Source organism: Python bivittatus, unplaced genomic scaffold, assembly GCF_059951505.1.
Source record: "Python bivittatus isolate LINGU-HERP-01145 unplaced genomic scaffold, Pbiv_v1 ctg000610_np1212, whole genome shotgun sequence".
Taxonomy (NCBI): domain Eukaryota; kingdom Metazoa; phylum Chordata; class Lepidosauria; order Squamata; family Pythonidae; genus Python; species Python bivittatus.
Genome location: NW_028277088.1, coordinates 18,423,190 through 18,436,496, shown reverse-complemented (window position 1 = coordinate 18,436,496; position 13,307 = coordinate 18,423,190). Strand labels below are relative to the sequence as shown.

Genomic DNA, 13,307 nt, shown 5'->3' with positions numbered 1-13,307 from the left:
CATTAAGTGCTGATCAAGATTTCCTAAATTAGTGATACTGTCTACATACATCTTTAATACTTTCTTGCCCACCATTGTGATTGCTGTTGTACTCCAAAAGGCTTCTGTTGTTATTAATTGCTAAATTCAGTTATATAACGATCTTAAATGAAATCTTACTAAAAATATGTCTTTAAGTGAAGTTGTCTGGGGCGTGATTACTCTCTTTGGTTATACCTTGCACCAGATTCTGTGATACTTAATTGAATGGGACAATTTTCCTCTTTATTTGTGCAATAGTATACTAGTTTATCAATTTCTTATTTGGTCTGGTATTTTCTAGGTATGTTATAGTTAACTTATTTATATATGTGCATATTTTTCCATTACTTTTATATGTCATTAAAAACACCCGGTAAATTAGTACGCTTGCAGTTGTCTATGTAACATTAAATTAGTTTACCTGAATAATTGAACTTTTGATTTTAGTGCAAAAATCCTCCTAAAAGAATTGACATGCTGGAACTTCGTCCTTAAACTATTTGATGCTAAGAGGCAGCCCTATAGGCATCTTAAAGGAGTATTGGTTAGAAGAGTTAAGAGTAGCCAAGAAAATTGATGTGTGTATGTTGTGTATATCTTATCTCCCTTTGTTCTTTTAGTGTAATTCATAACCTTTCTACAGGTCTCCTGTAAGCAACTTACAGATTCGTTATGATCAGTCTGGAAATAGTAGTGTAGAACATTTGCCTCCGATACCATCTACTATAGAACAACTTCTGGAGAGGCAGTGGAGTGAGGGGCAACAGTTCTTGCTGGAACAAGGAACCCCTAGTGACAGTAAGGTTTTCATCCTGTCTTGATTCATTTTTTGATTGTGGTTTGTTGTTAACCGTATATATTGATGGCTTTATTATGTAATCTAATATCCATCGGAAAAGTATTTCTGATGTGTGTAAATTTTATATTTGAAAGATTATTATCATTCCTGGAGTATACCCATGTGTGGTTCTAATTATCTGCTTCTTTCCTGTTATGGAAAGACATGCCTGAAATGTTAGTCATTTACTTTAATTTTGCTCCAGAATTATTCTGGAGTGGGAGGATGGGTCATAAGAACGAATCTGAAACTTTGGTAATGAAAGATGAGATAATAAATTTATTTTGAAAAGATATAATTAAAGCTTATCTGAATCTTCAGTGAGTAGCTATATTCTGATTACATATGCATACGACTGCATTAAATATTTGAATTGTTTTAAAATTATTTTACCATTTAACAAAAAGTTCATGAGTGATCATGAGTGAAGTGCCATATAGAGGTATGTGTGTACGTCTCTCTCTCTCTCTCTCTCTCTCTCTCTCTCTCTCTCTCTCTCTCTGTGTGTGTGTGTGTGTGTGTGTGTGTGTGTGTGTGTTTTTATGAATGGTACCCTGACAAAAATGCTAATTGTGAGGAAATTCATGCAGGGATAATCCTTTAAACATGATAGCTGGAGGACAGGTTTAGCTAAGTCTTATTGCATCTCATTTGGGCACACTGAGAGTTCCTTTGTATATTCTTGAAGAGGAGGGATAAAAAGCTAAATCCTTGGGAAATGACCAGATGTGCCTGCACTGCTATACTTGTGTCTGTACTAGGCCTAAAGGTCATGTTAAACAAATACAATTTAGAATTTTAAAAGCAGCTTTTATTGTCCCATAATGGCCAAACTGTCTTACATGCTGGCTAAGGAAAGTTCCAAAATTCATCCAAAATCCAAATTTGAGAGCACAAATCAGTGGCATTTGACTGACGATGTGCTTTATCTGCAGGAAGAGGGCAAGGACTGCAGGAGCCGTAATGATCCCTGCTAGGTGCTCTTTAAATGGACACTGGAAACAGCTGGATTCTGTTGATTTAAATGGAATAAAAAGTTCTCATTGATTACAGAAATTCTGTGTTTTTTAAGTCAGCAATTGAAAAGCAACACAAAATTGTCTTGAGGGTATAATAGCATATTAAACTTTATAACTGAGTGAATTTTCTTTTCTCAAACAATTGTTTGTTAATAGAATGGAGACTTTCTCCCAGCCCATTTTAAAAATTCTCCATTTCAAATTGAATAGAGTAGAAAACACATGTACAATTTGTTCACAAGTTCTGGTAGGACAAATTATTGTGCTTCAAACACTCTGAAGTTTTTGAACTGTTAAATATCTATGTAAGAAATGGAAAAATGTATGGTGTTTGAGAACTCCATAATATTTTTGATACATAGGACAACAAAGATATTGCTCTTTCCATAGTGGAATTGGCACTGTCCTTCCAGCAAGGCAGGGACTGTTAGATTGCATAGATGTGAATGAACAGATCTGGTGTACGTGCATGTGTGTGTGTATGTATTAAAGAATAATAATTTAATTCTCATCATGGCTAATTTCAAAGGACGCTTGAAATATTTTTCATCTCTTCAATATCTGATATGGATATAGTTTACATTGCAAAGAAATATTCCCCAATAATTGATTAGCAAACAACTAATTACAATAATGTATCAGTGTAATTGCATATGCAGAATGACATGCAATATTTTGTAATACAAAGTAATGTTTAGATGCAACTTTCAGGGTTTTAAAATATTTTTGTTTAGTTTTAGGCATGCTGAAGTCTTTACACCAGCTTCAAGTTGAAAATCGTCGCTTAGAAGAACAAATTAAAAACCTTACTGCTAAAAAGGAGCGCCTCCAGCTATTAAATGCCCAGCTTTCAGTTCCTTTCCCAACAATAACAACCAATCCAAGTCCTTCTCATCAAATGCCTGTATTTTCAGCCCAAACTGGTAAGTAGAGAAAAGTAGTTCTCTCTTTTAAGTTGAGGTTTATAACAATTTCTAAAAGGCTTGTAGGCTCTTAGCTAAATAAATGTTGAATGTTATCTCTGTGGGGAAAACCTATAATCTGTCTTCTATAATGTGGCTTGCAAAATGAGTAATGCACTTTTAAAGGGAATGGCATGTGCATATTAGATATGTAAAACTTTTGAGGATGACCAAAAGGGGAGACTGACTTAAATGATCAGCTTTACACACCTTTATGGTGACTAAAATCATATTACAGAGAGGCTTTTTTTCCAAAATATTATAAAAAGTGCAGTTCAAGCAGCAGCTTTCTTCTTAACTACTTCTACCAGCTGTGGTTGAACCCATTATCAGCAATAAAAATTGTGGATGTAAATAGCTTGATTTATTAGTTTCAGAGTTCATATTTTATTAAATGTCCCACATAATTTCTGCATTCAAAAAGCAATAAACCTGATTAAGATTTTTTTTAATTGTCACTCTAGCTGTTAGCTCTGATTCTCTGAACAGCAGCAAAAGCCCTAACCTGGGAAGCAGTTTCCTACCTGACAACTCTCTCCCTGTATTAAATCAGGTATTTATTTTTTTTAAAGTGGTTTTACATATCTTGTTGGTTACTACTGCTTTCCTATTATTTTGCTGTTGTGTGACGTTTGATACAGCTGAGTCTTTATGTGTTTTTATTAGGAGATACACTCCAGTGGACAAAGCACCAGTAGTTCCTCTGCTCTTTCCACTCCACCACCTGCTGGGCAAAGTCCAGCTCAGCAAGGCCCAGGAGTTGGAGGAGTTCAACAGGTCAATGGTGTGACAGTGGGGGCACTTGCCGGTGGAATGCAAACTGTAACATCCAACATTCCCACAGTGGGTGGAATAATTGGAACTCTGCCAGGTAACCAGCTGGCAATCAATGGAATCGTTGGGGCTTTAAATGGCGTAATTCAGACTTCTGCTACAATATCACAGAATCCTTCTCCTCTAGCTCATACAGCTGTGCCACCAAATGCAGTACATCCTCTGCCAACCACACTCAGTAACAGGTAAATCTTTTGCAAAAGAGATGTGTAAATATGTATATTTGGATATAATATTCTAATCAGCATGAAAATACTTGCTTATAAGTTTTCCTCTCTCTTATACTTGTCCTGCCATTATACAAGTAATCTACCAAAGTGTGTTGGGATTTGGTGGCATACAAATTCAGTCAAATTTGTAAATAAATACATTCCAAACTGCATCCTTTACCCTTCCTCCCCATCTCATGGTTTGCATTTTGCCTTAAATACTGTTTATGGGAATGTAAAATTAGTGATGTATGTGTCGGAAAAGAGAGAAATCAGACTCTTTCCTGAAACAATATAGCAGTTTGGTCCCATTCACAGGAAGCTTCCATGCGCTGCAAATTAAGCAGCATAAACACATGAATAGATCAGTGTACAGTTCAGTAAAAAATTGAGGATGTTCCACAGAATGATGACCTTCATAAAAAAGCTCCTGTCTCAGTAGGTCTCAAGTAGGTCCTCTGTTCTCAGATTCAACTTTCCATTAATGTAAGTATTTCATCAAGCATCCAAGACCCAAATGGCTTAAAATTTTAGAGGAGAAGTTTAGCACTGAGTTGGACTCTTATAATATTGGAGTGACACACTCTAAATGCCTAGCCTAGCTCTGTTCCTGTATGCATCCCAACAATAGAGTTGTGTTAGCCAGTATTTCCAAACTGCCAGTGACAAGCATGAGGCAAGGTCTGTTATCGCAAGGTAGATTAAAGGCACTCTTGCTGTTGCCACCATCTAGCCTTAACTCCACCAAGTCAAAGAGCATCTCAAGTTGCAGCATTAGACCTTCAGAGAGAGTGCAGTCACATCCAGAAGCAGTTGAGAGCCTCCATTCAGGCCAATCAGTTCCTATTCGCCCTAGTACAATTTCAGTATCAGAATTAAGCTTCAGTTTATTCAGGCTCATCCATTCAATAACTGTTTCCAAATCCTTGCTCAGAAGTTCCATAGTCTCCTTAAGTTAATAGATAAAAATGGTTATTTGATATGTGGTTCATCTGCATATTGATGACTCTTTAGTCAAATCTTTGGATACCTTTGTCAAAGAAACTGCTTCCGGTTATTCAAATGGCCTCAACTTGAGATGCCGCCATCCTTTATTGAAGCTTAAAGTTAGTATGCTTGATATGGAGTGATTATTGTCTGAAAATTGTTGATTTAGTTTATTTAAGAAAAGAATCATTGTTGACCTTTTAATGGTAGCAGAAGGAACTTGTCTTCCAGATAAGGCAATGAACCCAGCAATGCTGACAGTAAATTCAGTTTGGGTAACTTTTAATAACAAGGATCAGCAAATACCAAGAAGACAAACAGGAACCCTCAAACCTCCAGGAAGCAGTTATTCCATGTCCATAAATTATATAAACTGGAATACTACTCTCTCTCTCTCAAATTACAGCATTAAGTGGCATTAAATATTATCATAAGCTATTTTATTTTGAAGTGTAACGTAGAGTCACATTTGCAAGTGGGGCAACCATATAAATTAATAAAATAAAACTAGTCACAAGTGTCCTTTGAAATTTGTACCAGCTTGGCTTTACCCTATACAGTGGAACCTCGGGTTACGAACGCTTCTGTTAACAAACTTTTCGGGTTACGACCAGCTCCGGCTGCAAAATTTTGCCTCGGTTTGCGAACTCCGCCTCGGGGTACGAACAGGATACGCGGCCATTTTCCCTCCCGTGACACAGTCCGTGGCCATTTTTCCGCACCTGACACGTGGTCCGCGGCCATTTTCTGCCCCTGACACGTGGTCTGCGGCCATTTTTCCACCCCTGACACGTGGTCCGCGGCCATTTTTCCGCCCCTGACACGTGGTCCGTGGCCATTTTCCGCCCCGACACGTGATTGTAGGGAGGGGGACTCTCCCTCCAAGCAATAGCCGCCTCCCTGTCCTCCACGCCAGAATGGATTAATGGTAGTTACATTGAACCTTATGGGGAAATTTGCTTCGGGTTGCGACCAATTCGGGCTGCGACCAGAGTCATGAAACGAATTAAGTTCGTAACCCGAGGTACCACTGTATAGAAAGATTTTACATGACTCAAAAAGAGCTTCACTGGTTAACAGTCTTCAAAGCTCCTTTGGAAGAGGAAATAGGAACTCAGTCTTAAGATTGTCATAGGAAATGTATGTTTCCCACACATTATTAGCATTCACTGTTTGCCCAGTGGTCAAGTTGATGCTTTGTATGGAAAATGTATGGGATCCCCAAGTTTTGCAGTCCCAGAAATAACATGGGTACAACAGGCGGCATTGCTATTGTTTGACTTGTTTTGGTATACCCTGCTCTCTTCAGTTATTCCCATTTGCTCTTAAATGAGTTTTTCCAGATGACTCATGAAATATCAGATTTGTTTGTGTCCTTCATATGAAAAGCTTGTATAGAACTAATGGTTAAATCATATTAAAGTTGAGACCTGAGAAAAAGTTAATTTTCCAGAAGTGAGCAGTCAAAAATCCATATTTAGTGATTGACTGAAAGGAAATATGAGACTCCATATTCCTTCATACGAGGAATTCTAGAATGTAATAGTCGGAATGATTGCAGTGGGCCACGGAATTGTCAGTTGGAATAAAAAATGTACAAAACCTAGAAACTGCAGGGAATAACAGATTTTTAATGCTTAATTTGAAAATATTTTATATTGATACTAGTATATATTTTTAAGTATATGTTTTGTTTCAGAAAATATGCACTATTTTTTATATAGTGCAAGAAAAATTCATATATTTTTAAAAGTGTAGAGAGGCATTTGATGGCTGTCATCCCTGCTTTTTAGAATAGCTCAACACGCAACTGAAAATGTGGATGAGATTTTCTGTGTTTGTACAATTAAACATACCAGTTATTTTGTTATCAGATCAGTGGCATTAAGTACTTTGCTAGTTCAGTTGTATTTATTTTCTAATGTTATATCAGTAAAAGCTTTTAAGATAAGAATTGAGTAGATGCTTAGAAATGCATAATCAGCCTATGTATATAAATCTGTATATATCTTAGTTTTAAATGGTTTACTTTTTCAGAAAGTATGGTATAGAAATGATTCAAGTATGTTTGCTCAGTAAATATGTCTTGCTATTTTGCAGTGCCTCCGGACTTGGATTTCTTCCTGACCAGCAGAGACAACTTCTGCTGCATCAACAGCAGCAGCAATTTCAGCAGTTACTAAATACTCAACAATTCACATCAGTAAGCTTTTCTATTTTATAATTAATTATATTTCCAGTGTTCAGGAATGAGTGCTGATGCTTATAAAACTAAGACATTACAGTCTATCTCTGAGTAACACCAGAATGTTCATGGATAATCCCAAGATCTGCAGTTTTAAAAAACATAGGAAAGAATGGGATAAAAAACATATGCCTTATGTCCACCGGAAGGAAGGAAGGAAGGAAGGAAGGAAGGAAGGAAGGAAGGAAGGAAGGAAGGAAGGAAGGAAGGAAGGAAGGAAGGAAGGAAGGAGCGTGTCTTCATTTATTGCATCAAAAAATAGAGGAGCAGTAAGAATGTATGCACAATTATATATCATTATGGTCTCTGATTCACACACTTGGGTTTTCTGCTGCATAGAGCCCCATTCAGACCTGTCTAGGGTTTACAGTTTTGTTTTGTTGGAGGCCCCTAGACATAGTTCCCACTGATCTCCTTCAATCTGTTTTATGCCATCACAACTTTAACATGTTTGTTTTTCTGCTTTACTGACATTCTTTCCTTACTTATTATTTCTATTTTCTTTAGTCTTTTCTCAGCATTTCTTCAAAAATCCTTAGAATTTTCCTTTGACACCTTTTCCTGTCACAGACGTCCAGCCTTCAGCCTTATGGCTATAAGAATCTATTTCACAAGTGCTAGTGTTGTGAGAGCAAATGGGCATGAACTGGGCCTTTTTTGCCTTGGTGAAATAGACATCCATTATCCCTGCCAGGCATTTACTAAATAGGTTTGTTGCAATTCTTGCTTGTGAACCACTTTCTGAAGCAAACTTCAGGGATGGTAGACTTCAAAGATATTGTAACTCCCTTATATTCTTCCAAGTCTCCTACTTTGTCCCCCAGATTACCTGATGGTTCTCTCATTTTTTCCAAGAGATTGATTGAATTCTCTACCATCTAGAGATGTGCAGATCTCTTTTGCACCATTATCAACATTGTGAAAATCACTCATTAAAAATTCAGAACTTTCTCAGAGGCTTCAGATTTCAACCAGGGCAATAAGAAAAAGCTCCTGTTGCCTCCTCAGTTCAGGGTCTAGGATCCATGAGTTCCTTCTACACTGCCTTCTTCAGTTATGCTACTGCTGTTCCTGCTATTGATGAATTTGATTTGTACTGTCTGGTCCTCACCAATTTCTCTTCAAGCACATGATTTGATCTCAGAAACATATTTAGGACAGATCCCTCTAAAGATCTACTTTTGCAGACTGCTCTCCTACCCATTGGGATAGTCAAAACCAAGATCTTCCCCTATTGGCTGTCTACAATTTTCCTTTAGAAAGCACTTCATGACCAAGAAAATGGGTGATATTATTGCATGCTAAATTCACCTAGTTCACTGAGTCTTGCCCAGGAGTTGGTTCATTTCTTGTTCTAAATCAGGAGAAACCTGTTACCCAGTACATATTTCTGAAGTACAAATTCCATCATCCCCAATTACTGGCCATGCTAGCTGGTTTGTTGGGAAATACATTTCAGCAAAAGTTAGAAGGCCACCCCACCCTGCTTTCTAAATCTTGACTCCAAAAAGGACACATACGTGCAAAGCAAAAACACAAAAGGATAGCTATACCCCCTTTCCGAGAAGCTATTAGGCCTGTAGTTCCTTAGAAAGATCTTGCCATGATGGTTCCCATGTCAGTTGTCCAAAAACAAAAATTTACTTTTAGCTTATCCCATCAGTATTTTGACTTTGGTGCAGCCAGATTCCTCAGTTGTAATTTGAATGTTTGCATTGGTCTACCCAGTCAGAAGACAGCTGACATATTCTTTCTTGCCCTGTCCTTTCAACTTTTTTCTCTTTTGTTTTATTGTTCACAGGATGAGTGAGAGGTTTTCTGCTTATTTTCATTTTCTTTTTTGTGGCTGCTATATTTGTTCTCTCATACTTGTTTGCTCAGAATGATTTGTTGTTGTTGTTGTTCTTACAATAACCTTGTCAAAGATGGTGATTTGGGTCCAGTGAGCTTCATAGTTGATCAGGATTTGAATCTGAGTATTCTGTATCCAGGTCTTACCATGTATAATCTCTGATTAGGCAGGGAACCCTTCTGTATAGAAGAGCCTTAAGAAGAATATTTTTGGCTCTTCCTCCCTGGTGTAATGAAATAATATTGTCACTTGTTTGGAATACAAAAATGATAGAAACTATAGAAAAATGAATCCTTTTTTTATAATAACTTTATTATTTTTTAACAAAACAGTAAAAACTAGCAAGAACTAATATTAAGAAAGAAGATAGAAAGAGAAAGAAAGATTAGAAAAGAGAAATAGTCAAGATCAGAAGTGTGAAAAACGAAAAACAAAAAAAAAATAATTGACTTCCGACCCTCCTTACAATAGATATAAGTAACAGCATACATCAGACTCTTACTCTGAAGCTACAACATAAATTCCATTATTTCTATTAACCCATACTATTTCTGGATGGATAGATTCATATGGATTCATTTTTCAAATCCATATAACATATTTTCATTTTTTTTCTATTTCCCACAAAGAGTCCCCCCCCAAAAGTTTCCAATTAGCATTAAAATTACACAGTGTCTTATCTTGAATCAAAACCATCAACTTCTCCATCTCAAACAACTCCATCAACTTCCCATATTACCATATATAAAAAGAAAAAATCATAAATTTAATAACAAATATATTTTAACTTAAATCATTATTCACAAATCCTTAAAACCTCATCATTCAATCCTGGTCCAAAAAAGAAATCCCATTAATAACTTCCCAGAATCTCAATCCATATATTAACCATCATCAAATAAGTTTACTTTGTAAATCTTCTATTTACTTTTGAAAAGCTTAATTTTTAATCCTTTCAAATAATGTCCCACAAGTTGATTCTCCATCCGTCCTCCCAAAAACAGCCCCAATAATTTCTCTTTAGCTTTTCTCAGGAACAGCCTCACCAATCAGCACATTCCTCTTGCGAATGCAAACTAAAAAGTCTTTCCAGATCAATCTTCTTTTCCATTATTTGTATGGCCTCTTTAATCACTGTGACTACAGTTGGTTTCACTTGTAGATCCGTTCTAGCATCCTTTTCCATATCACTCTTATCCTCTGGCATTTTTAAATCCATTTTTAAATCCACAACATCATTATTCCTGCCACTTTCAATATCCTGGATTTTTTGGAACTCCAAATTCCCTTTCAAGTCAATCTCCACTTGCATTTCAAAATTAACCATCTTATTCACCTCTTTTTTTCAAGGGACTTCAGTCTAGCTCCTAATTCATCAAACATTGATTGGAGTAACCTTAAAGAAGTAGTTTTATCCTCTGACAGCCGCTCCAAAGAACCTCTTCTAGCCGTTTTCTTACTATTTTTTTTTCTCCCCCTAGGCAAACAACCGTAGGAAATATAAGTGAAAGTAGCAGACAGTTCACACCCTCTGGTGCCTTTCACACTGTAATTGCATACACATTCCACCCAAAAATACACAGAGGGCTCAAATTACTATCTTCTGTTTTAAAAAATCCAGCCAATCAGCAAACATAACCACAGAAAAACAAAATAATTTTCCCATAGAAAAATCAAATCCAATTTTACAGATGGAGTTTCATAAAAATAAACCTTTAACAAATAGTTCTTCTCCCTTTCCACTATAAATGGATTTTAAGTCCCTTTTAAGTTCCACTTTTCATCCAGCTTTTTGCCAATTAATCAGATTAAAATTAAAACTCTATTTCTTCTTTTAAATATATAAAATCAAAACTATGGATAAGCCCCAAGAGAATTACTTATCTGTTGCAAGGAAGGTCTCTCTTAAATTGAAAAATAGCTATAATCCAAAGTGTTTAAGAAATGAGGTTCGGTCAGCTCTGGTCTCCGTGAAAGGCTGCACCGCAGCTTCGAACAAGGTGGATCCCCCCCTCCCAGTTGCTCAATGCGAAAGCCATTTGCAGAAGCTGCCATCTTCACAATTAGCTTTCTAGACATGGCCGTCCGGGGACCGTATGGGCCAGTTTCTTCGCTTCCTCCTTTATCTGGAGCAAGTTGGGCAGCTAGCGCTTGCTGCCAGCTGCCGGTCAGCTACAGTGTTTTCTCCCTACTCACGGAGAGATGGCTAAGCCACCATGTCCCCACCGGAAGTCAGAAAAATGAATCCTTATGATAGAAGTCTATAAATCCTGGCTGAGTGAGAACCACTTAAAAGTTCATAGCTTTCACCCATGTTTGACTACTTGTTTCTCTGAATGCATGAAAAATTATTGTCATCTATAAAGTGACTAACTACAGTGCTCCTCCACTATTGTACTAAAGGAACAGCATCAGGCTCTTCTGTATCAACTAGTGCAACAGCACCAGCCTGAAGTACAGCAACTGCAGCTTTCGGGAGCAGCACAGATTCCCATTAATAACTTGCTGGCAGGCTCTCAAGCATCTCCACTTCATACAGCTGCTACTAACCCATTCCTTACCATTCACGGGGATAATGCAGCTCAAAAAGTATCTGTAAGTATATGCAGATAATATTTACATCAGAGTGAATTCATAAAATTTTTCAAATGCAGAAGAGAGTCTTAGCTATGCATCAGTACAAAAATATAAAAAGAGGTATTTGTGATAAAAGGTTTAAAAAGAAAGAAAATGTTACCTTTGCATAGGAGATGGGCAACTCAAAACAAGTGGCTTGTACTGTCACAGCTCTTTTGGATCTGGATCCTGAATGAACCAAGTAGCTTTGATTCTACAGGTGAAACTCGAAAAATTAGAATATTGTGCAAATGTTCATTTATGTCAGTATGGCAACTCAAAAGGTGAAACCAATATATGAGATAGACGCATTACATGCAAAGCGAGATATGTCAAGCCTTACTTTGGTATAATTGTGATGATTATGGCGTACAACATATGAAAACCCCAAATTCACAATCTCAGAAAATTAGAATATTACATGACATCAATAACACAAGGATTGGAAATAGAACAATATCGGACCTCTGCAAAGTATAAGCATGCATATGTACTCAGTACTTGGTTTGGGCCCCTTTTGCAGCAATGACTGCCGCAATACGGCGTGGCATGGATGCTATCAGCCTGTGGTACTGCTGAGGTGTTATGGAAGATCAGGATGCTTCAATAGCGGCCTTCAGCTCCGCTGCATTGTTCGGTCTCATGTCCCTCATCTTTCTCTTGGCAATGCCCCATAGATTCTCTATGGGGTTCAGGTCAGGCGAGTTTGCTGGCCAATAAAGCACAGTAATCCCATGGTCACTGAACCAGGTTTTGGTACTTTTGGCAGTGTGGGCAGGTGCCAGGTCCTGCTGGAAAATGAAGTCAGCATCCCCATAAAGCTCGTCTGCGGAAGGAAGCATGAAGTGCTCCAAAATCTCCTGGTAGACGGCTGCATTGACTCTGGACTTAATGAAGCACAGTGGACCAACACCAGTAGATGACATGGCTCCCCAAATCAACACAGACTGTGGAAACTTCACACTGGACTTCAAGCATCGTGCATTGTGTGCCTCTCCATTCTTCCTCCAGACTCTGGGTCCTTGGTTCCCAAATGAGATGCAAAAGTTGCTCTCACCAGAAAAGAGGACTTTGGACCACTGGGCAACAGACCAGTTCTTTCTTTCTGTAGCTCAGGTAAGACGCTTCTGACGCCGTTTGTTGTTCGGGAGCGGCTTGACAAGAGGAGTACGACATTTGAAGCCCGTGTCCAGGATCCGTCTGTGTGTGGTGGCTCTTGATGCACTAACTCCAGCCTCAGTCCACTCCTTGTGAAAGTCCCCAACACTTTTGAATGGCCTTTTCTTGACAATCCTCTCCAGGCTGCGCTCATCCCTGCTGCTTGTGCACCTTTTTCTACCACACTTTTCCCTTCCACATAACCTTCTATTGATGTGCTTGGATACAGCACTTCGGGAACATCCAACTTCTTTTGCAATTACCTTTTGGGGCTTTCCCTCCTTATGGAGGGTGTCAATGATGGTTTTCTGCACAACTGTCAGGTCAGTCTTTCCCATGCTTGTGATTCCTACTGAACCAGCCTGAGAGACCATTTAAAGGCTCAGGAACCCTTTGCAGGTGTTATGGATTCATTAGCTGATTAGAGTGGGACACTTTGAGCCTAGAATATTGAACCTTTTCACACTATTCTAATTTTCTGAGATTGTGAATTTGGGGTTTTCATAAGCTGTACGCTATAATCATCACAATTATACCAAAGTAAGGCTTGACATATCTCGCTTTGC

The 13,307-nt window shown here is 37.9% G+C and overlaps 1 protein-coding gene across 6 annotated transcripts in view; it reads left to right on the top strand.

Moving 5' to 3' along the window:
* MLLT10 (MLLT10 histone lysine methyltransferase DOT1L cofactor) overlaps positions 1-13,307 on the top strand; it is a 127,190-nt gene that overhangs the window by 111,441 nt on the left and 2,442 nt on the right. For 4 of the 6 annotated variants that reach the window (XM_088150387.1, XM_088150389.1, XM_088150391.1 and 1 more), the window contains 6 exons: positions 665-819; positions 2,613-2,801; positions 3,305-3,393; positions 3,507-3,859; positions 6,971-7,073; positions 11,371-11,562. In XM_088150387.1, the coding sequence (XP_088006513.1) occupies positions 665-819; positions 2,613-2,801; positions 3,305-3,393; positions 3,507-3,859; positions 6,971-7,073; positions 11,371-11,562 (1,081 nt within the window). The remainder of the gene's footprint in view (positions 1-664; positions 820-2,612; positions 2,802-3,304; positions 3,394-3,506; positions 3,860-6,970; positions 7,074-11,370; positions 11,563-13,307) is intronic. The other 2 variants (XM_088150388.1, XM_088150390.1) reach the window with 2 other exon arrangements.